Below are 22,308 nucleotides of genomic sequence, written 5' to 3'. Positions count from 1 at the left end.
AGCAAAAATCTGTGATTGAAAGCGACTTTGCTAAGGCCGTTTCCAGCCCAGCTGTAAAATATTGAGCAGTTTCTCTTATCTGAGTCTGTAACTGGGCCACCTCGCTTTGAAATGAAACCTTTCATCTCTCTTTCACACCACTGTGCGTATGAGTGCTGCACTGCATGGAGGTGCGTGTGGGGTGGCCGCGCATGGCACCGGCTCCAGCTGTGCTTTGACGAAGGCCGTGACAGTACAGGACAAGCTGGCTTATGCCAAAGGCATAAAATGTTTATAATAGTCCAGTATACTATGAACATAACCTGCTTTCACTGTCCCAGTTTGGTGCCAGACAAGCTGTAAATTGCTCCTTTAATTAAGCAGTGTTTTATCTCCTTCTACACGACCACAGAAACATCAGGAGCTGACAGAAGTGTGGGCTGTCAGCAGTGGGACGACTGGGCTCTTTTCAGGCTGACATCTGTGGGTCACAAGTTCTGCCAGGGCCACCTCTCTGAGCCCTGCTGGTGGCCGACCCACCCCACTCCCGGTCCTGTCTACTGAATCAGCCTCTAAATGGGCTGTGCCACTGATGCTCTCCAGATACGTGATGCTGGGTTAAATGTTGGTCCGGTTTCAGCAACAGGGAGACTTGGAATTGCAGACTGTGTGTGGTCTGTGCAATATGAATGAGTAGCTGAACTGAAATGAGCTATTTTTTTGATCCCCATACCAAGTTGGTTAAACCCCCTCCTTCCTCCCTCCCTCCTCCCTACCACCCTTCAAGAGTAGAAGTTTTTTAAGTGTTAGCACTTCTTACAATGCAATCTATGTCTGACGGCTGTTCCTCTTGGGCATCCTGGGGGTAACTGTTGGTGATTTCAAGTTGATTTATGGTATAATTAAACACCGATCCATCACTTCCTCACTGAAGCAGAACTCCAACTGAAATCAGTGGGAGCATCACTTGATTAAGGCATTTAAGGGTGGTCTCACAGTGAGCCATCATCTTCCTGTATAAAGCTGAAATCTGATGCATAAGTATCCCCATAATGCCATGCAGTAGGTTTTCTTTTCTCCCCTTTTTTCCCCAAGATGCCCCTTAAAAATATCAGATAATTTGTCACTGAGGTTTGCACTACAGTAGATTGTAGTAGGGAATGAAGAAAAGCTTTGGAAACCAAATTATCCCCTAAAAGTTTCTGATATTGGTTGAGTGGCTGCAGCATAAGGACAGTGGACAGCAATGGCTGGTTTTATTAATCTTTGAATGAACATGTTAGGCTCTGAAATGAGTCTGGGAGTGTAAGTGTGGCGGTGTTGCTCCCCCCATGGGAGCTGTTATTTTCTGCATGTAAAATATTAAAGGCACTGTGAGCTTATTTCTGTTTCGGGAAGTAGGGAAGAAGACTGTTGGCCTCGAGTCCACTCTGACAGGTCTGGCAGTAAAGCGCACTGGGGACAAAGTGCTGAGCACAGCGCAAAGGACAGCAGAAGGCCGCATTGGTCGGAGCAGCAGGCTGGGTGCTGATTACAGAAACTAATTGTAAACCAAGTCAGGATGAAAAATCCTTTCCGAGTACTTCAGAAGATATATTTGCTCTAACTTATCAACTTGAATAGATATCTACAGTTAATTATAAATGCACATTTAGAAGCATATATTCTTTTTTAATTAAAAAAAATTATGCAGGGGCTGCAGGATGAATTCTGAAGATGCATGGCCCATCCCATCCCATTACCGAGAAGACAACAGGAAGCTGTAGTCTGATACAAAAGCATTAAAATAATTAATTTTCAGCTTTATTGTGTGTCAACAGGAATATATAATGAGCATTTTTGCAAAAACTGGCGATTAAGCGTTTCTCTCTGAATTGCTGTTGTGCTAAAATTGTCCTTGGTTTGATGTAGGACAAATAGCCTTTGGATCTCATTAGCAGTGTTGTTACCAGCACTCATTGCAGTCGCTGTCCGGTGCTATCGAGGCAGGTGAGATCACTGGAAAATAACTACAAATATCAAACTAAACCAACAGTAAGATGAGAAAAGGAAGATTCATCGTGTTTCTGTGTAGGTTAAGAACTGATTGTTATGAGATCATCACAAAGCAGTTCCAACGTGGAGCCTGGAGATCTCAGCCCAGTGGGCGACGTATGGCTGAGAGTTCAGTGCGGGTACAGCAGCAGGGGATGGTGTGTGAGCTGATGGAGCTGTGCTGACTGCACAGAACTGCTAGGCTTTGGCTGCAAGCCTGTGAGCAGTGATGAGTTATCACTGCCTTTGGTTTGAGCGCTGATTTACTCATCACGTAAATGATGAGTAAATGATAGATGTGGCTGTGGCTATGCCCACAGTCCTCCCTGGCACAAAGCGGGCAGTGGTAGGAGAGACCAGAGCAGAACACACACAGTGTCTTTTAACTCCTGTTTTAAGAAGAGAATACTTGGATAGATGTAAGATGAGTATCTCAACGTGGTGGGAAAACTGAGGTGCTGCTGCAGTTCCTCTGGAGCTGCCCATTTTAGTCCCATTTTGGAAGCCAGCACCAAGTGCGGGAGTGGAGCAGTGCCAGGGCTGTTAGGACCCCCAGCCATGGGGACGGGGTGGTGGGGCACAGCCCCTCCTGCAGGGCTGAGTGCCACTGCCCCCAGAGAATGGAGCTGAAGGGAGAAGTTACAGCAATGTGTGAAACGTGTCTGGGTGAGTCATGATGGTAGATTTGTGTCTTTCTCCGTTAGTTTTGCTTATCGCTTATCTATTTAAGGGATTTTAGTTGATATTTTGCAAGAAGCTTTGTTGACTGTGTGTTGTTGACATATTCTTAGCTTAAAACTGTTATCACGTTGAAGCCCCGGATTGAAAAACTAATTACAAGACATTAATAGCTAAGCCCGAAGTGCTAAGTCGTTCAAATATTGCTATCTGGGAAGCTGAATGTACAAAAACTGTTTGAACTCTGACTTAGTGACAGGAGCCTGAAAGCAATCTGGGAGATAGCAATAAATCTGAGTGCAATCCTCTGCAATTGTTTCCAAATATGTCCATGAAATTAATGGCAGCGCCGCTATAAACATCCTATTGGGGAAAGTAGCTATCTTTTTCCTGAGAAGGTTAATTATCAGTAACGTAATTATTTTTGTACTGACTTTTATTTTAATCAAACATTGCATGAAACAATTAGGTTCAGAACAAATAGCTTATTACAGAAATGTTTGTGGTGCTGCAAAAAGAAGCAGAGATGTTTAAATTATAGTCATGTATCAACTTTATTCATTAAAATGAACAATTATGCTAGTCCTTATGAGGCAGACTGAGTATTTCTTGCTGATGTTTATTCTGGGTGAGGCTGGAAAAGCCAATCCCTCAGTGCTGTGGGTCCCAAAACAGGAGATTGTACCAAAAAAAGGCAACATCTGTATTTATTGCAAGAGTACCTTCTCAAATTACTTACTTACCGCTTTCTAAGTTATAGGATTAGAGTTTTCAGGTAACTACTTTTTTTGTTATGGGATACATGTTTCTTATATTTACTTATAAATCTTCTATAAGTGCTTAGCACTCTTCATCCATCAGTCTAAGGAAAAAATGGCAGGTCTTTGTTTGTAAACATAACTGACAATACCTCCGGTTTCTGGATGGGGAAATGGAAGAAAATTGAAGGAAGGCCATGAAGAAGTGCCTGTCCTGCTTCTCATCTGCCATCCAGATTCTGACCAGCTGCGAATTAGGTGCCAATCTTGGGAGGGAAGGCTGCAGGCAGGACTGGCACTATGCCCAGGCTGCTGAGGGCAGAAGTGAAGACCAAAAGTGCTTGCTTTCATATGGACTGCTTAAAAATACTGCTTTTATCTGAACCTAACAGCAGCAGATCCCATGGTTTGCTGCTATTAGATTGTATCGAATGAAATGCTCTGCTGTTTTGTTTTCGTTGACAGTCCTATTACAGTAATTGTGGGCAAAAATTATCCTTGCTTTTTCATCAGGTCCTGATCCTGAAACTCTGAACTTGGCAAAATCTGGAAGTAAGTCGTTTCCAGCTCAAAGAGGCCAGAAGTACTGGGGGGAAAATGTCATTAAATAGAAGAAGGTTTATAGATTTAAGTAAATAAAAGAAGGGACTGAATGTAACAATTCCTCCACACAATAGAAGTCATTTCTAGATTCAGGTTTTCAAAAGCCTGTTTCAAAGAAACCGCAGTAAAGGCTGGGAATAGGAGAATAGAATGTATGTTAGGTACAGCCATCAGCTCCCAGGGCTCCCAATACACAGCTGGACAGTTTGTTGCTTTTGTTTACACTTCTGAATGCAGTTATGAAGCAGTAATTTATGACAAAGATGGTAAAACGCTTCAAAAATACTTTGTGTGTGTTTGTGGGGAAAGCATCTCCAGTTTGGATCAGACTCTCTGCTCCCAGCGCCTTCCTCGGTGGCAGGTGGTTTATCTGACAGCAGTTTTCATTATTAATTTTCTAGCCAGAAGCAACAGAGCACCGTGAGCCTTTCTGAGGGCAGTGATACAGAGTTATCATGGCGTGGTCCCAGCAGACCAGAAAAGAACTTTCCATAATTTCGCCTGATCTCCTATTTATCTCCTCACACCGGTATCTGTTCAGAAGGAGATACCTTCAGGCTGTTCCCACTATCTGGCAGTGCACAGGATACTTTGGAGAATATGGAAATTCTCCTTTTTCTGGGTCTGGAGGCGTAGGGGGATGTGATGATGCATTAATAACTCTGTGGTTCTCTGAGCTGTGTAGAAAATTGGTGAGAACCCTTTTGTGGCTGTAGGCTGGGTCAAAATGTGTGCAGGTGGATGCTTTCCTCGTTTCATATCAATGCACGCCATAAAACCAGCATCAAGTAAATTCTGTGGTTAGTAGCTGTGATAGCAAATGGGGGCTCCAGCCTGGGCTGGCATGCCGCTCTGTGGCTGTTCCAGCACTGGTAAGGGGTAGTTGCCCTGCCTTAGCTTTCTTCTTTCCAGACAGGCAAGACAGAAAGCAGTGATAAGGAGGAATCATTCTTCAGCTTCTGTAAGCTGCAAGCCTTCAGCTCAACGCGGCATAAAGGAAGAGTTCCTGGGTCTTTTTTTCTTTCAGAATAAGCAGTGAATATTGAAGGTTAATGAAGTTTCTCGAGCAGTGGCAGACCTCTCAAATATCTGTTATTGAGGGATTATTTCTGTAACGTTGGCAGCAGACTCTCAATAGTATAATATTTGAGCAGTCTGTGGCTTCGGTGTTTTTTTCAGATATATGAAACAAAGTTGGTGCAGGGTCTATTTGGAATTAAATTAGGAGGGTGCGCCTTAATCCTTCAGTTTAAGACATTCTGACCCCAGTCTTCCTGCACACATCAATAATCACAGACAGCTGATTCCAGCAGCTCACCTTAAATTCCCTCAGTTGTAGGAAATATTGGAGCGTGTAAACACTGAAGAACCTAAATTATTAGCTGCAGTGTTGTTTTAGTTGGGCTTACTCACATCTGTCACAGCAGATCAGGTAGTGCATTCGTAAAAGCCGTGCACACACACATGTGCTGCAGGTCGAGGAGTCTGAAGCTCTTCTATGTGGCTGAGCTGGACCTGCTGCCATGAGTCAGTGCTGGCTGTCAGGACCTCCCCGTGGTCCCAGAGTGGGTTATTGCAGGGGAGCAACAGTGCTGACCCTCCTGGGTTCTTAGCATCTGGTCAGTGGCTTTAGTCTGGAATATCTAGGAATGATTTGTGACTCCAATTTTGTGCAGTATTTTGAGCACATACTTGGAGTTCAGGATTCTTCAGACTACAGAACAAATGAGATGTTCCATTTACTTAATACTGTCATTGATAATTTGCATTCCCAGGAGTGTGCATGCATGGTATTTCAAATCTGGATGTGACTTTGAAATGAAATATTATCTAATTACACTGTTTTTCACTGATGACAGTTTTCTTTGTACCTCATATTTCTTACACAGCTCTCATCCCATTCTCACCAGTTCCAGCCCCTGCGTACATTTCCACCTTGTTCAGAGGGTTCCCCTGTAGCAGTTGTTCCAGGAGGGCAGAATACTTGCTGTGGTCTTGCTGAGGTGCACAAAAGGCAGTCTCACAGTGTGGTTGTTGCTTTCCCATAAGCCAAATCAAGTGCTCTCACTGATTTTCATGCAGCAAGAAGGGTTTCCACACTGCTGTTTTATCTGGCGCTGTGTCATTCTACCCAAATTTATTGCTAATAAACGTGAAAAAATGGCTGTAGTAAATAGTCTTGGGTTAGAGTCCCATATAAAGGCACTGGTGTGCAGTCTGGAAGAGCACAGTCGTCCACATATAATGTTTTCCATTTGTTTGTTGCAGTGTGCTGCCCCGTGGTCCCCCTGCCCAGCCCGGTGGTAACACCCACATAACAGCCTCCTTCTGCTTCACATGTCTCCTAGATCGACGACATGCAGTGGGGTAAAGGAGTGCGAGAAGTCCCGTCCTCAGTCTGCAGCCTGCCTTGCAAGCCCGGGGAGAGGAAGAAGATGGTGAAGGGGATGCCCTGCTGCTGGCACTGCGAGCTGTGCGATGGATACCAGTACCAGGCTGATGAGGTCACCTGCCTGCTGTGCTCCTACAACGAGCGGCCCAACGAGAACCGCACCGGCTGCCGCTCCATCCCCATCGTCAAGCTGGAGTGGCACTCGCCCTGGGCTGTGATCCCCGTCTTCTTGGCCATGCTCGGGATTATCGCCACCATTTTTGTCATGGCGACCTTCATTCGCTACAACGATACCCCCATCGTCCGGGCCTCGGGGCGGGAGCTCAGCTACGTCCTGCTGACGGGGATCTTCCTCTGCTACATCATCACCTTCCTGATGATCGCCAAGCCAAACGTTGCCGTGTGCTCTTTCCGGCGCATCTTCCTGGGGCTGGGGATGTGCATCAGCTATGCAGCCCTGCTGACTAAAACAAACCGCATCTACCGCATATTCGAGCAGGGTAAAAAGTCAGTGACAGCACCCAGGCTTATCAGCCCCACGTCGCAGCTGGCGATCACATCGAGTTTGATATCTGTGCAGCTTCTAGGTGTCTTTATTTGGTTCGCAGTTGACCCGCCCAACATCATCATAGATTATGATGAGCAGAAAACTATGAACCCTGATCAAGCCAGAGGAGTTCTCAAATGTGACATAACGGATCTACAAATCATTTGTTCCTTGGGTTATAGCATTCTTCTAATGGTTACGTGTACTGTGTATGCCATCAAGACTCGGGGTGTCCCAGAGAATTTTAATGAAGCTAAACCCATTGGATTCACTATGTACACTACCTGTATAGTATGGCTTGCCTTCATTCCAATATTTTTTGGCACTGCCCAGTCAGCTGAAAAGGTAGGTGGAAATGAGCTCACAGGCGTCTGCTATGAAAGCTTTTGTGACAACTATAAATTATATGCTGATGTACAACTTTACAAAGATAGTCAAGTGAGCTGTCTGGTTAGCTTGTTGCAGAGACATGCAACATACAGCACCGTTTGCCTTCTCTGGTTAGCTGGTGGGATCTTCATTTGATAAACTGGCAAATGATCAATGCCAATTCTATTAGCCATTCATTTTATTGTTGCATCTATTTCAATTGTCTCTTTTTAGTTGAATAAGTGGGAATTAGCTGTCATATCATTCACAAAAAGAGGTCTCTTAACTAAGTCATTTCAAATACAAGATACAAGAAAATGGTATTTAAAATGATTAAGAGATGTCTGTGCTTCTAGAGGTCAGTGCTGGATTCAGTGCATAGTTGTCTGATGGGTGCTCAGCTCCCTTAACAGCAGCCTCAGGGCTTATTTACACTGCAGGGTAAGGAGTCTGTCCTGAGCTTCAGCTGCATCTGAAGGGAAGTGATTTCTGCTGGAAAGGAATCCTGCCACATCTCAGGAATTTCAAACTCCTCTGCTCTCCCTTTCAAGGGTGAGATAAGGAACAGCACGGGCAGCTTTCAACCCAGCTGGGTCTGTTGTAGCTTTGGTCTGATTCAGCAAGCAGAGAGCAGCTCTTGTGCTGCTTGCCTGGGAGCGTGTCAGGCCTGCAGGTGACCGAGATGGTGGCTTTGAGCTGTCTGCAAAGATTTAAGCATGTGATAGAAAGACTGGAAGAATTTCAGAGGCAGCTGCCAGAATTAAGAATCATTTGGCAGCAAAAGCTTTAGTTTTCCACGAGTTCACCTATAGAGCTGAATTAACCTGTACTGCTTTGAAAGTGAAAGATTCTTTCATGGATTCACATAGGACAGCAAAAGATATTGTGAATTTGATTTCACGCCGAATGCAGGAGATGGTACCAACAGAGCGAAGATCACAGCCTGTGTCAGTGCAGCCGTGCAGAACTGGTGTGTATGGGGCGTCTGGGAGGGCAGTGATCCATCTCCACAGCACAATGCATGCAAACGTGCTGGGGCTGACTGCAGTTCTGCCCTCAGTGTGACCATACCTGTGCAATGTGCAGCTCACAACACTGAGGTATCATCCCCAGGGATGGTCCCCAGCATGTGGGCACCGACAGATGGCGGCTGTAGCACATCTGATTCGTGAGATGTGCCAGGTCTCCTCCCCATCCAGAGAGGCCCTTCATGCCTACACTGAGTATGTACAGTAGCTTTGCTTCTTGGCTTGCTTTTCTGTCTTTTTTCTTCCTCTTCTTTTGGCAGGGCAGGGGGTATTGTACTTTTTTGTGATTGCCAGTGATTTTCTGTCAGATATTTTCTCTGGGAAATATTGGGCATGATCTTAGCGACACGAGTCTTTGCTGAAATGGAAATTGTACATGCTGAAGATCTCAAGCAGCCCAATCTTTTAAGCTGAGAAATGGTGTTATATATAACGCCATGATTTTTGCTGTATGGATTTATTTTATTTTATCAATAAATACAACCATATCGTTGTTTGGTAGGAAGCATATTAAGTATACCTCTCTTGTTCAGTGCAGGTTTATTTAAAAAAAAAAAAAAAAAGTCTAACTCATGCTGCAAGTACGTCATCAAAGGCAAATAATTCCATCAGCAGAGAGGAGGGAGTGATGAGGGCCGAGGAAGATCCAGTGCTGCAGGCTGGATATAAAACCTATGGGGAGTATGAGAGGTGGTATATGGGAAAAGTAAATTCGCAGCTTGCATTTACTCAGTCATAGTCTGCTCTTAGCCTTGAGATCTGCCCTGGTGAGTTGTGCTTTGTAGGTTTTCTTGCTGCTGGGTGTAGCCCATGGCCCCTGTGAGCTGCTGCTGATCCTTGCTTGGGTTGTGCCCCATGTTGCTGCCTGCTGCTTTGTTGCACTCCAGGTTTTGGGGGTCATGTTTTGATGTGTGTTCTTCTTTTAGTGCACTTTCCTGTTGCTATTGGTACGTGTTCCAAAATGCTGCTGTGGCCTTTGCTGGAGGGCATAGGAATTATGTCATGTTTTTACTCAGAAAGATCCTTCCTTGGATACCAAACACCGAACTTGGAGCTGGTGGGTCCTTCCCATTTGCTGTATTGAGCAGCTCCCAGTGGGGACTCGGGGGCCATGGGGCTCAGGGTGGTGCCCACCCATCCTTGTGCCTTGTGCATCTTGCTGTGCTGCCCTGCTCCTCCAGAGTGGGCCCATGCTGCCAAACACTGCCGCTGCACTCCTGTTTTTGACAACAGAACTGTGTTCAATCCTCAGTGGATGTGTGGGCATCTTATCAGAAGCAAAGTGGCCTCAAAAAGCTGTTAAACTAATTACAAGAGCCCTAGTTCTGCGGTAGAGTCGATACAGAGCTGCACTTGAGAAGAGCACAGGCTGCTCGATGAGGTCAGGCAGAGCACAGCTCGATCAATGCTCCAAACTGAGCCAAAATCTTGAAGCACAGATGGAAGAGAATTGTGGGAGGGAGCCCCCATGCTTGTGCTTCTCCCTGCCCTGAGGCTGAAGGTGGGTCAGCAGTGCCTGCTCCTACCATTGCCTCCTCCTGCCTTTCCGGGCACCATGGTAGTGGGGTCACAGTCTGGGGCCGCGTGGCCATGCCCCATCCCCAGAGCACACATCTGAGATCGCTGGGTCTCATGGGTCCTTCATTTCTCTTTATGTGTTGGACCATTTTCAGGTTTTTACAGGCCATGTGGTAAAAGCAGCAGTGTGGCAGCGTGCGGCACGCTCTGATGCATCTGGAAGCATCCATTCGCAGGTGGCGGCGGTAGCTGCTTTTTTATTACTATGACTCTCTCTTAAAGTAAATGTTTTTAAGACTTGCACAGCAAGGATTACCAGAGGCAACACTTTCATGGCAAAAAACAAAGAAAAATACAGTGAAGGGAAAAACCGTCTGTAGTTAAATCAGTGTGATAGGAAGAGTTCTTAAAATACCATCTTGCTGTCTCTGTACGTAAAAGTCAGTTTACTGTTAAGAAAACAATACCTTTCAGCACTTGTTTAGTACCATTTTACTTTTTCCACGTAATGCATTTGATTCCAGGAGGAGCTGACAGGGCAGGAGGAACTGTTGGAAGCTGTGTTGGAAATAGCCGGGCGTGGGGTTGGGGCTCTTTTCTCACCACCTCGTTCTCCATTTCTTCCCACCATGTTTAACCCTGGTTATGAAAGTCTGAGATCACAAGCTATTTTCTCCTGTGGTAATTTAGTATTGCCATGCATGTCTACTGTTGCTTAAATTACATTTCCGAATCCCTAGGATGTAGTACTGAAGAACTAGATCCCTTTAATGGCCAACCTGAGTGTCAATCTGCTTCACATAGCAGACATGCCAGGACGTAGCGTGTCTGAACCACAGTGCTACGTTTGGCTCATTAACATGCACAGCTCTGTGCTTCGTGTGCGTGTGCCCATCATAGTTTGAAGAAGAAATGCCATTTGGAATCAGACCAAGACTATAACTGTAAGATTAAAAGAACTTGTGGTGTCCAGAGTCTGAAGTCCATTCCTGTACTCGGTAACGACATGCAGATGGAGTTCTCTGCGTTGCATGTTCCCCTCAGATTGATTTTCTCAGACTGTGCCATTGAACTAATATGAGGGATATGTCATCGTTATATTTTAATGTTCTGCAGAGACTTTATTGCTTAGGAGCTGTGATCGCTTTTATTTAGTAATTGCTGAGATTAAAATAATAGATTTCTGGATATGTCTAGTGGGCAGTAATGGCTGTCAGTGTGCTCCTGGATGGTGTTACATGTGAGACTTCTTGAAGTGTTTTGGGGGCTTCTTTCAAGTAAGAGAAGTTGCAATCTTGACTCTGAGTGAGTGATGGTTTGAATCGCCGTCCCTGGATGTGTTTAAGAGCCGTTTGGACATGGTCCTCAGGGACATGATTTAGCAGAGGGTTGTTAGAGTTAGGGTACTATGGTTAGGCTGCGGTTGGACTTGATGATCTTCGAGGTCTTTTCCAACATGGGTAATTCTATGCTTCTATGATTCTTCATCCTGAAATGAAGAGGAATAGGGAAATGCTGTCCATGTATTCTTGGCTTTCTATCAGCCTATTTTTGAATCCGGATTGCATCAACCTTTGGCTTTTTTATTTAACTGTAATACTTGCGGCCCTTGATCCCATGTACTCTTCCACCTTCCTTCAGATTCCTGGGTCTTTTTTTCATGTTTCTTCTATTCAGATCAGTAAGCGGGGTAAGCCAAGACTATTTGGCATCAACATTTTTACTTATTGTGTCGAATGTTACATAAATACTATAATTTCAAGGCACATGCAAAGTGGATTCTTGTTCAGATTAAATAATATCACATTAGCACAGTAGCACTTCAGCGCCTGTTCTATTTTTTGGCGAAACAAAGTTACCCTTCAATTCTCCATAATACAAATACCGATTAACCAGGTAGGACACACATTTATTTTCTCCACTGGGAAGGCTTGAGATGACAGTTGCTATGGCAACCATACATATGTGGATTTGGGAGTTATGAGGATTTCAATACAGCATTTGCTGGAGTTTCATACTGCTGGGTGGTTGAGGAAATCGGCTCTGAGGCTCATTTGGAGCACGACTTTGAATCTGCCGTAGTGGGGGCACACAGAAGGGGGATTGTGAGCTGTAGCTTTCTTCTAAAGAAATGTAATTTATCAGACTTTGAAATGCATAGCTTTAAATAAGGCTAACGTTTACCCTTCATAATGCCTCTGCATTCCAAAACAGAAATGAAGACTGGTTCTAATAACAGTGGCTGCTTAGAACTTTGTAACTGCAGATATTCATTTCTCTCATTGTTCTGCATTACTGTTCGCCTACAGATGTATTATGTTTTCAGGAGCTGTGAGGATCTGTGTGTTCAGGTACTGAAGTTCTTAACTTCATCCAGCACCAGGTCTGAGGAATGTGAGGGGTTTCATGCAGCCTTGCAGCTCTGCGGTGCAGTGGACCAAGGCTGTCCTGCAGTGAACCCAAGCTGCTGGCTGCTGGCCTCAGCCCAGACGGGACCCTGGCCCCATAGAGGGGAATGCACAGCACTCAGCCCTGCAGCTCAGGGCAGGCGGTTGGGTATCGTTCTGTGTTCATCACAGGGATGTGCCACGTGCCCCCTGTGGTTGTATTACCAACTCAGTGAAGCAGCATCCGTTGGAGGGATGGGTTCAAACCAGTCAGAAAACAACCACCAACCCAGGATTTGGCCAGGATTTGTCACCTGTGCTCTTCAAAGGCATCTTCAGTGTCTGGAAGAATGAAGAAACATTGGCTGTAAACATGTACAAAAGAACTCGTGTACCCATGTCTGCACCATGATCTCCCAGAAGGATCCTCTATGCCCCTGGAGAACCTTCTCCAGCCCAGAGCTCTGCCCAGGCCTGCAGCACCATGGAAGCTGGGCCAAGGCCATGGAGGGCATGCGGGTGGCTGAGTGCTGGTCTGCTGCCTGGGCTTGCAAGGCTGCTGGTAAAGCTGGGTAACAGAAAATGTGCACACCGTGGTGAAATAAGGGATGATTAGAGCAATTAGATCTTCCTCAGAAGACCATAAATTAATGGCAATTATGATTCTTGAAACAACAGAAGCAGAAGGTATGTCTAGCATTGATCTGTTTTATCACATTTGCTGCATTGTAATGCTCCTTTAATGTTAATATGTACTTTTGTAGTAAAATCTAATTGAAAACACTGAGCAGGCAGAGCCCAAGGCCACAGTCATGTTCCACATAATTACCTGAGGAGGAGGGTGTACATCTGCAATGAAGGGATGCCACCAACCGTTAGTCAGGTAAAAGCAGTGCAGTCATTGTGTTCATGAATGTACAGTAATAGCCTTACAGGAACATATAGGTGAGTGCTAAAAGATAATTAACAATCAATTCATTTTGTGAAATTGTCACGAAATTGGAGCAGGTATATTCATAATGAAGTAATAATACTACTTCTAAATTTGCATGTGGCTGTCTAGTAGCGGAGATGTATTCATTTAAGCAGGAATTACTTGAAGTTTGCAGCCCTGCGGTGGTTCTGCAGTCACCAAGGGACTCTTTGAAGCCTGCGAGCGTGCTGCTTTGATGTCTGATGTAGAAAGTGAGGGATCTCTTCACTGTAATAATTCTAGCCTTTTCCATCCCTTTCTGTGATGAGAACAGAGAAAAAAAAATCTCACTGGGAAGATGGAAAACTAAGTGTAAGTCAGGAAGGAGCATGAGTTTGGAGGGGAGGGAAGTGTCCTGACCCCACACTGGGCAGTCACCACTGTCCCATACTGCCCCAGTGAGCAGGAGCACAGTGCTGCAGAGCTGCTGCTTGGCATTGCATTAGGACCATTGGAGGAGACCAAAACCCAGCAGAGATGGAAGCACCTTCTGTGGTCCCCCCATGTCCCCACCCTGCTGGGCACTGCTGGGGCTGTGAGATGGGTGGATCCATGCAATGGGTGCTGCACGTCCTGTGAGCGTGGGCAAGCACTGGGCTTGTTTCCAGCAAGTGCTGGGCAAAGTGTAGAAGGAGGGTATCTTCTCATTCTGTGATTTCTTGTGCAAATTCAACTGGCTAAAAAGCAACGTAATTTTGAAAGGGAAAGGCACGTGGGTGTTTAATGCGTAGTGTCGACATGTACTTTTTGGGTTCCTTTTTTTTTCTTTTTTTTTTTTTTTATAGAAAATGTAGAGCTGCCAGGAGAGTTTTACATATGAAAAGCAATCTCTGCACATGCCCGTATCTGTGTTATGCAACAGTTTCTATCTGCAGTATAAACTGACAACACCTCAGCGAGAAATAATTGCAGCTCCATTGAGTCCAGCAGAGCAATTACTTTGTTGACGAAACTTTTCTCTTTGCTTGTGCTTTGATATCTCTGCAATGTCAAACTCACTTGCACTGACAACATAATCCTTCCTGCAGAGCCGTTGCCTCAACCATGGAACTGCTCCTTGGTGTGTCAACGGGTGCTTGCAGCACCTAAGAGTCCTGCACAGCCCTGCTTCAGGTTGGGGCAGGGCAGGGTCCTGTTGGGTATTAGGAAACTTTTCTCTGAGATACTGGTGAATTCCTACAACCTCAATTCTCTTCTTATGCACATTCTTTGGGGAGCTCTGTTTCATAGTCTCAGTGGATGAGTTTGGACTCTACAGAAGGGTGGTTCCCATGCTGAACTCTGGGGCGTTTGACCAGAGGAGAGTGCACACTGTAGGTCTGTGCTGTGATAGTGGTTTGATTTTTGCTGTAGAAACCCTTGGTTCCCATTAATGCCCCTTTTCTGAATAAGAGTTAATCATCCCTTCAGAAAAATCCCATAGATCATGGCTGACACTGTGAGCCAAACACTGGGAACTGAAATGTCACTGTGTGAGAGCAGATCATATCCAGTTTCCGAACCCCACGGGTATTGTAGAAACATAATAATGTTATTGTGAGTGAGAAATAATGGCTGCTGATTCCAGGCTCATCCAGGAACAAAAAGAAAACCGTGACGGGCTTATTCAGAACAACATAAACCATGCAGATGTTTCTCAATTTTCTTGCTGAACTTGTATGCAGGAGTCAAACCATTCGAGCAGAAAGAATGGATCCGTAAGTACGTTTGTTGCTGTGTGTGAATGAGTTATAAAAGCAGAGTTTGCAGGGGTGCCCAATCAAGGACCCTTGTCAGCAAGGCACGGAGCAGCCTCACTGCTCTCACATGGGTGACACATTCAGAGCTGGTTTTCTTCTGTTCCTTTTGGAATAAGCAGAAGCGCAATGGGTGCAGAAGGCCCAATAGCTTGGCTGCATTCAGCTCAGTCCCAAGTCATGGGGACTGGTAAGGAGGTGTCCTGCATTGCCAAGCAGAGCCCCTGCTGTTGGAGGAGATTGTTGCAGTTTGTTTTAAACAGAGTCCTCTAACAGAAATGTCAGGTCCTCTGTGCACACCAGCGACTAAATATAGCTGGGTTTGCAGAGTGGAAACAAACAGCTCTTCTTGAAGGCACATTTTCAGTCTTGCATGGCCGCTTTAACGCAAAGCTAAAAAAATAGGTTTCACTGTACGTAAGAAATGCTTGCACAAGTATTGACCTGAAGGATTTATTTGTTGTTTTAAATGGCTTAAGCAGGCATGTAATAATAATAAAAGTAGAAAATACGGTACTCAGTCAAAGTAATTGCCTTGTGTTTTGTCTTTGAGGCTTAAACTTAGGTTAAAAAGAAACAAGGAGACCTTGTAGACTCAGGTGGAAATTGCACCCATTGCATACCCTTCAAAAGTGATTTGGAGCACATTCCTACTTCTGCATTTTGAAACGATGGCTTTTTGTGTGTGTGTGCTCGCATCCCTCACAGATGTGGGCAGTGAGGCTCCCTCCTGTCCTGCAGCCATGTCCCTGTCCCCCACCCTCCAGGCGTGGTGCTGGGGGTACAGAGCAGAACCCAAACTGGTACCGGCCCCCTGGCTTCATAGGTAGCTCCAGAAGTGTGTTGTGTCATTGGTGTAGCAGAGAGTGGCTGGGAATCGTCATTGGGAGGTTGATACCCTATGCCAAATTCAGAGCTTCTCTTGGAGAAGGGTTTAGTCTGCCACTGCCAAAGGAGGGCTGCCTGCGAACATTGCACAGGAGTGCAGTGATGCTTCTGATGTGCAGGCTGGGAGATGAATTGGAAGAAAAAAAGGAAACCTTGGGGAATAGATCCTAGAGAAACTATTTCTCTGCTTTTGTTTTTGCTGTTGAGGAAGGGATGTCACTGGGAAGGTGCTGTGCTTGATGGAAGAGGAGTTGTTGGTTGACTGCAGTGTTCTCTTCTGCATTGAGTTGGCTTGGTGTTGTTTCTGCCCTAAACTTTCCCACTGCTGCCATCTTTGTGTTGTGACAGTGACTGATGTTCCAAATGTTTTCCTTCTCAAACTGAATAGTGGAGTTAGGCAAATGTTTGCCAGCCCATGGAACTTACCCTGCGAGCTCTAATGGTGTAGAACATCATTCATGAGACAAGGTCCCCTTTCTGTCAGAAATTCCCCAACCAAACCTATGTTTGCTGTGGCAGGAAGAGCTTGTTGACCTCTTAAATTGCCAAGGTTGTATGAAGGGTTTCTCAGCTTTAGCACTTTGCAGTTAATGATGTCAGGCACTTTAGCACCAGATTATTCATTCTGTGTTGGCATTTGGCCTTTAAATGGCTGACATGTCTGTGGTGACAAAACCCAGGGTGGGGAAATGAGGTGAAACTCATATTTACAAAGATGTTTTTCCGCTCAGCCCTAACTGTCTGTCTTGTACCGCTAATTGCCCATTAAATGCAATCCACTCAGCCATTAACCACCTTCTGCTGGAGCCGGGAAACCCCAGGTTTCACCCTGCCTGTGCCCCTGAGTCATACAGTCCCACTGATTAAGTAATGTTCATTCTGTGTTTATAGCAACTAAAAAATAATGTATGTGTTGTACATTTAATATCTCACGTTCACACGATCTACATTGCATTATACATAGAGACAGACACATTTATTTAAAAGAATGTAGAGGGAGTAGGAGGACAAAATACCAGATGAACAATATGCTATCATCTTCCTCTTACTCTGTGATTTGCATTTTCAACATCAGAGCAACCTGGAATACTTAATGGAGACGGCTGAATAAGATTTGAAGGCAATAGGGCTCTTTTTAGTGGAGGAACAGCTCCTGCTAAGAGTGTAACAGGCAACAATATTTCAGCAGTAAACTGAGGAGTAAAATGCATTTAAAAGCTTAAAACTAGACTGCATTAGGAGATGGTAACGGGAAAATCAATTAGTGCAGTCAAGGTGGCCAGTGCTCAAAGCGTGATTACAGCTGGAGAGGGCATTGTTGGAGCTGGTGTAAGGGAGCGGGTAAGATTTGTTCTGGTACCTTAATTGGAGCACTAGGGAAGTTCAAGTGGGAAGATCAAGTGTTTTGATTCTCCAAAACTTCAGAATCAATGTAGTTTTAGCTCATTTTATTGACTGGAGGATGAGATCTGTTAATGACTCCAGATGGAAAGGAAGGCCATGCCAACAGCCAGCCGCCTCCAGCCAGGGCTGAGCAAGATGTGTAGGGGAGGAAATAAATGCCAGCATGGCTGGGAGGGAAGGACTCACCTGCTGGACACGGCCACAGTGCCTGCTGAGTGCAGGGAGCAGGAGGTGGGATGTGGAGGCAGCCTCTGTTAAGGGCAAGCTTCCCTGGGGGGCTGTGCTGGCTTGATTTGATTGCAATCATGCACAGAGAAATTCCTCCTCATAATGCTCCGTGTCCCTTTGGGGCTGCTGACTGAGGGCTTCATTTTACACAGATTCAGCCTTGTACTTACAGGCTTCCTTGTGGCTTCCTCATGAGTGATAAGGGAACCGCCAGATCCTCAGCGTTTATTTCTTGATGCCTAAGAAAGGGTAGAAGACAGTGAATATGCCTCAGTTGAGAATAAGGACAGGTGTACTGTGAATATAGCAATAGTCAGAACATGGCTTAAGTTGGAAGGGATCCTGAGGATTGCCTATATAAATTACATAAACTAATTTTAATGTTAAATGTTTAATAAAGTACAGATGCAGCACTGGCTCCCTGGGTCATTAACTTTTGTCAGACCATGGCTAGTTAACATGAGCTGATTTGGCTTCAAACTCAAGTTGTTGTTATCCTTCAATATTCCTGATTGCTTTCTGTGTAAGCACCCCAAAGGAAACTGCAGGTATGGAGCACTAAGTAACTCCTGGCAATTCGTAATGCTGTCTCAGAGGTGTGATGCATTGAAGTTCATTTCTGAGTTAATTCAGAGCTGGTAATGAGGAATCGTGAGCTGTTGTGCAGTAGCACAGTGTGTGGTGTCACCTTGTTAGACTCTATTGGAAAATGGTTTGGCTATTACTGTAAGTTGTCATTGCAGCATTAAATGAGACAGAGATTCGGTTCATTGCTGTAATGAAATAAATGCTGTATTTGCTAATTAGGAGAGGAGCTCTTTCTTGGTGCCGTGATTTGGGTTCACAGGCATGGATGTCTCCTAACTGCCCACCAGCGCGGGGGATTGTGGAATGACTGAAACTCCTCAGCTCCTGAAATGATTGGCTGCTTGTAATTAAGTCTCAAAGAAACAAGCACCAAAATCATCTGCTGTTCCAGGATTACCCATTCCCAGTTTAACCTAACAGTAAATTCCCATCTGTGAGCTGTGGAAACTCAAGGATTGCATAATCCATAAACCAGCTTGCCCCAGCCATGAGTTAGGATGGATTTAGCAGTTGCCATGCCAACAGTTTGTTCTAATTGAGATACATTAGTAGCAACAAGACTTGGATGGCTTCAGTTAATTGGATGCAAACTTGGACGGCTCTGATGAAATAATAGATAAATTTAACGCCTACAAGTGCACACCTGTAAAATGTGAACAGTTTATCTTTAAAAAATTGCAGTGCATTTCTGTGTTCTTGATGAGTGGTTTGTAGCTCATGTGCAGTAGGGATGGTTTAGGTTGGATCCTAGGAGGAAGATTTTCACCCAGAGGGTGGTGATGCACTGGAACAGGTTGCCCAGGAGGCTGTGGATGCCCCATCCCTGCAGGCATTCAAGGCCAGGCTGGATGTGGCTCTGGGCAGCCTGGTCTGGTGGTTGGTGACCCTGCACATAGCAGGGGGTTGAAACCCAATGAGCATTGTGGTCCTTTTCAACCCAGGCCATTCAATGATTCTATGCTGTAAGCTGGGGGGCGGGACAGCCACTGTGCTGTGTTCAAGAATAGGGGTCTGGAGTGGGGATGGCTGGACAGGCCTCACTGACCTGTCAGGACAATGTGTTACAGTCACAGAAAGCACCATCCTGCTTTCAGAACATGCTGAAGTTTGTATTGTAGAGCCTCCCATACTGCAGCGCGTTCACCCTGCTCCGCTTCTTTTTGCCCTTGGGTGCTTTTTAGCACTCAGGCCACACCAAAATAGAGATGCATCCTTGAGTAACTATCAAAAAAGGAAAATGTGTAACTTTTTAATGAGGAGTTGTCTGCCTTCATTTGCAAGGGTTTAAACTCCTAAGGACAGCTGGTCTGGGACTAAGGCTTTGCTGCCATAGCTTGCCCTCTTCTGACTCCAGCCATTCTTTATGCAGTTCTAAAACACTCAGTTTGCATTTGAACTTTGGAAAGCTAAATAATTCTTATAGTAATAAACAAATCTGAACCCAGTAGAAGTAACTGGCTGGCTAGAATTGCAGGATGCTTTTTGTGTTTGAATGCAAGTGTTAGATCCCAAACCAGAGCCTAGCTGCACAGCCACACACGCTCCGTGTGCAGCACTGTGATAATGTTAAATAGAAAGGATGCTCCCAGCAACTGCAAGTTTGGTTCTAAGCAGCAAAAGCAATATGTAAATACTCTGTTTTAAATAATAATTACATTATAATCTATAAAGTCAACCAGAAGCTGGCTTGCTTTCATATACACACACATATATATACGTATCAGTGCGCTTTAATAATCAGTGTTCTACTCTCTGAAGGTCTTCAAAGAAAGATCAGATGAGTAAGATTAGCCCTTTTCTGCCCCAGCATTCTGCTGACACCAGTTTGCACTTTGAATTCCCTTGAAGGTCTCTAAGCGGAATTAGGTCTTATTTTATATGCAAATATATAGAATGCGTTTTCGACATAGTAGAACTTCAGTGACATTGAATGATTCCCATTGGCTTTTTTTGAGCTTACAGTAGGGCCACTGCGATGGGAGGAGCCCAAGATGACTGCATTTAGCACATAGAGCAGTGCTGCTGGCACAGTCAAGTTCTTTGGCATGTTAGAGGAGCAGGATGTTTTTCCTCAGGTGACTTTGAGGTTTTGCACACCAGTTGTTCTTATATAGAAGAATCCTTGTTTGCTTTCACAGCCCCCATGGAAGCCATTGGTGGAGACCTTCCTCATCCTTCATGTGGAGGTTGCTCTGAGAGAACTGTGGGAATCGAACAAGCATTGAGTGGATGTGCCCGGAAGTAGATAACCTGGCAAAGGAGTTGATTAAGCAAGAAGTCAGTAGGATTGCGAGAAATCTATTTAACCAGGAAATGTTACCAGGCCTGGTGAAGAAGTTGGAATGGCAGCATAGCATGGCAAGATGCAGTCTGACTGTATGTAGCCTCCTGCAGGGTCACCACGCTGTGTTGTTCAGTAATAGCTAATGATGGTGTGAAGATATGGCTCCCAGCTGGGGAGGACAACAGGCCTTGCTCTTCTGGGAGGGCTGGAGGACTTCTGTTAGGCCATGCGATCGTTTGGGTATGTCGGGGCATCAAGGAGGTTCAGCTGCTGAAAAGTGGATGTGAAGGGAATCTATTAACTGGACTGTCTGAGAAAAAGAGCAATTTTATTTCAGAAAACGCCTTCCAACAGGGTGGAAGTGACAGGATATAAATAAAACATTCATACGGCTGGAGTGGGGAAGACAAAATTGAAGGTGAAAGGCCAGAAAAAAAAAATTGAAGCTTGCTCTGTAAAATGAATCTTCTGCGTGGAGTTCTGCTTTTCATTAGGAGCACAGCACAGGCTGAAATAGCGTTTATTTTTTCCCTTGTTAAGCCTGAGCTGACAGCTGGGGAAGATGCGGGCTCACAGAGCAGGCCTGGCTCAGGTGCTGTGTGTGCATGTTGTCCCAGCAGCTCCATGCAGCCCTGAGAAGCCAAAGAAATGTGTGATGGGCAGAGCTCCTCTGCAGGGCTGGCGGGGTTGGCCCTTCTGGGGGAGCTGCTGCTTGGCTCCTAGTGGTTTCCTTCTGTTTTGCCATATTAGCTTACTAATGTGCGATTATAAACCTATGAAAATGCCCACGTTTATTTTGAATTATAAATTTTATTTTTCTAAGGATTAAATGAATGAAATGAAAGGGCTGTCTGCCTTCATAATGTAAGGCTTGGCTCATTTACCTTCCAATAAAATTAAAGAAAACTGCAAAGCCCAGAATGGTTAACAGTATATAATTGGGGGAATCCATCAGGGCATTTGCACCTCTCTGGTTTCCAAACTATGAATAATTTTGGCAACATTCCCCAGCACTGCCAAGGCAGAGCAGCAATGTGCTCTCAGCTGCACCTGCACACGTTGCATTGCCATGACAACGTGGTGCAAATACTTTCTCGCATGTCAGCAGCATGGCAGAGGAGCCCACCTGCACTGTGCCGCAACTGCCCGCACAGATAAAATCACATGGAGCAAAAAGAGCCAACCTGGTTGCTCACAGCCATGGTAGAGGCTCCTCACATGTCCACATTTCCACCCCCTTTCTTTCAGTTCCATTGAGGCCATTATGACCTCATCTTCTCTGCATCTCCATGCCTTGCTGTGCTGGGCAGCAGCAGGGTGTGCAGGCACAGCTGTGCCCAGGGCAGGGCGTGCAGCACCTCTCATTGCTTCTGGCTCTGTCAGTGTGTGTGCAGACTGCCTGAGAAGGTCGGTAGAAGTTCTACTGAATTAATGCATACTTCTGTGCTGCTAGACAGCTCGCACCCAGTTGTGAAGATCCATCAGTAAATGAAGGTCAGTTCGTTACTTCTTCACATTTGTTTTTTGCATAGAGAATGAAACAGGAAAATGTTTTAAGGAAAAAGAAATTTGCCAGCCTGGCTGCTGCAGGGGGGATGGAGCAGGCTGTGCTCTGCTTGCTGTGAGTAGGAGACCATGGCATCTTGTCTCTGCCTTCTGCCCACACGTAGCAGCAGCGTGAGTTTGTTCTCGAGCTGTACCACCACAATTCTAAAACTGGCTGCTTTGGCTTTTTATATGATGCACTTATCTGTGTAACCTCAACCCAAGCCAATGTGGACAAACACTTTTGCTTCACCAGAAAAAGGTAACGTTTAAGAAGACATAACAATGGGCAAGTGAATCTGTTTCTTTCTGCAGTTTAAATGTTTAGGATTTGAGAAATATCTGCGTTATTGGTGTGTTTCAATGGTT

General features: G+C 45.2%; 1 protein-coding gene across 9 annotated transcripts in view; it reads left to right on the top strand.

Annotated features, from left to right (window-relative positions):
- The window catches only part of GRM7 (glutamate metabotropic receptor 7), a 210,660-nt gene that overhangs the window by 153,317 nt on the left and 35,035 nt on the right, over positions 1 to 22,308 (top strand). For 4 of the 9 annotated variants that reach the window (XR_014934772.1, XM_015875339.3, XM_015875338.3 and 1 more), the window contains one exon: positions 6,401 to 7,336. The exons of 4 other annotated variants lie outside the window; for them this stretch is intronic. Coding sequence is in view for 3 of the 5 variants with exons in the window: in XM_015875339.3 (XP_015730825.2) it covers positions 6,401 to 7,336 (936 nt within the window). In the remaining 2 variants the exon portion in view is untranslated. Of the gene's footprint in view, positions 1 to 6,320; positions 7,337 to 22,308 lie in introns of all 9 variants that reach the window. One more of the 9 variants, XR_014934771.1, reaches the window with a different exon arrangement.

This window comes from Coturnix japonica, chromosome 15 (genome assembly GCF_054131305.1).
Source record: "Coturnix japonica strain WE chromosome 15, WE-NBRP24, whole genome shotgun sequence".
NCBI classification, from domain to species: Eukaryota; Metazoa; Chordata; class Aves; order Galliformes; family Phasianidae; genus Coturnix; species Coturnix japonica.
This window is presented reverse-complemented; position numbering and strand designations above follow the sequence as displayed.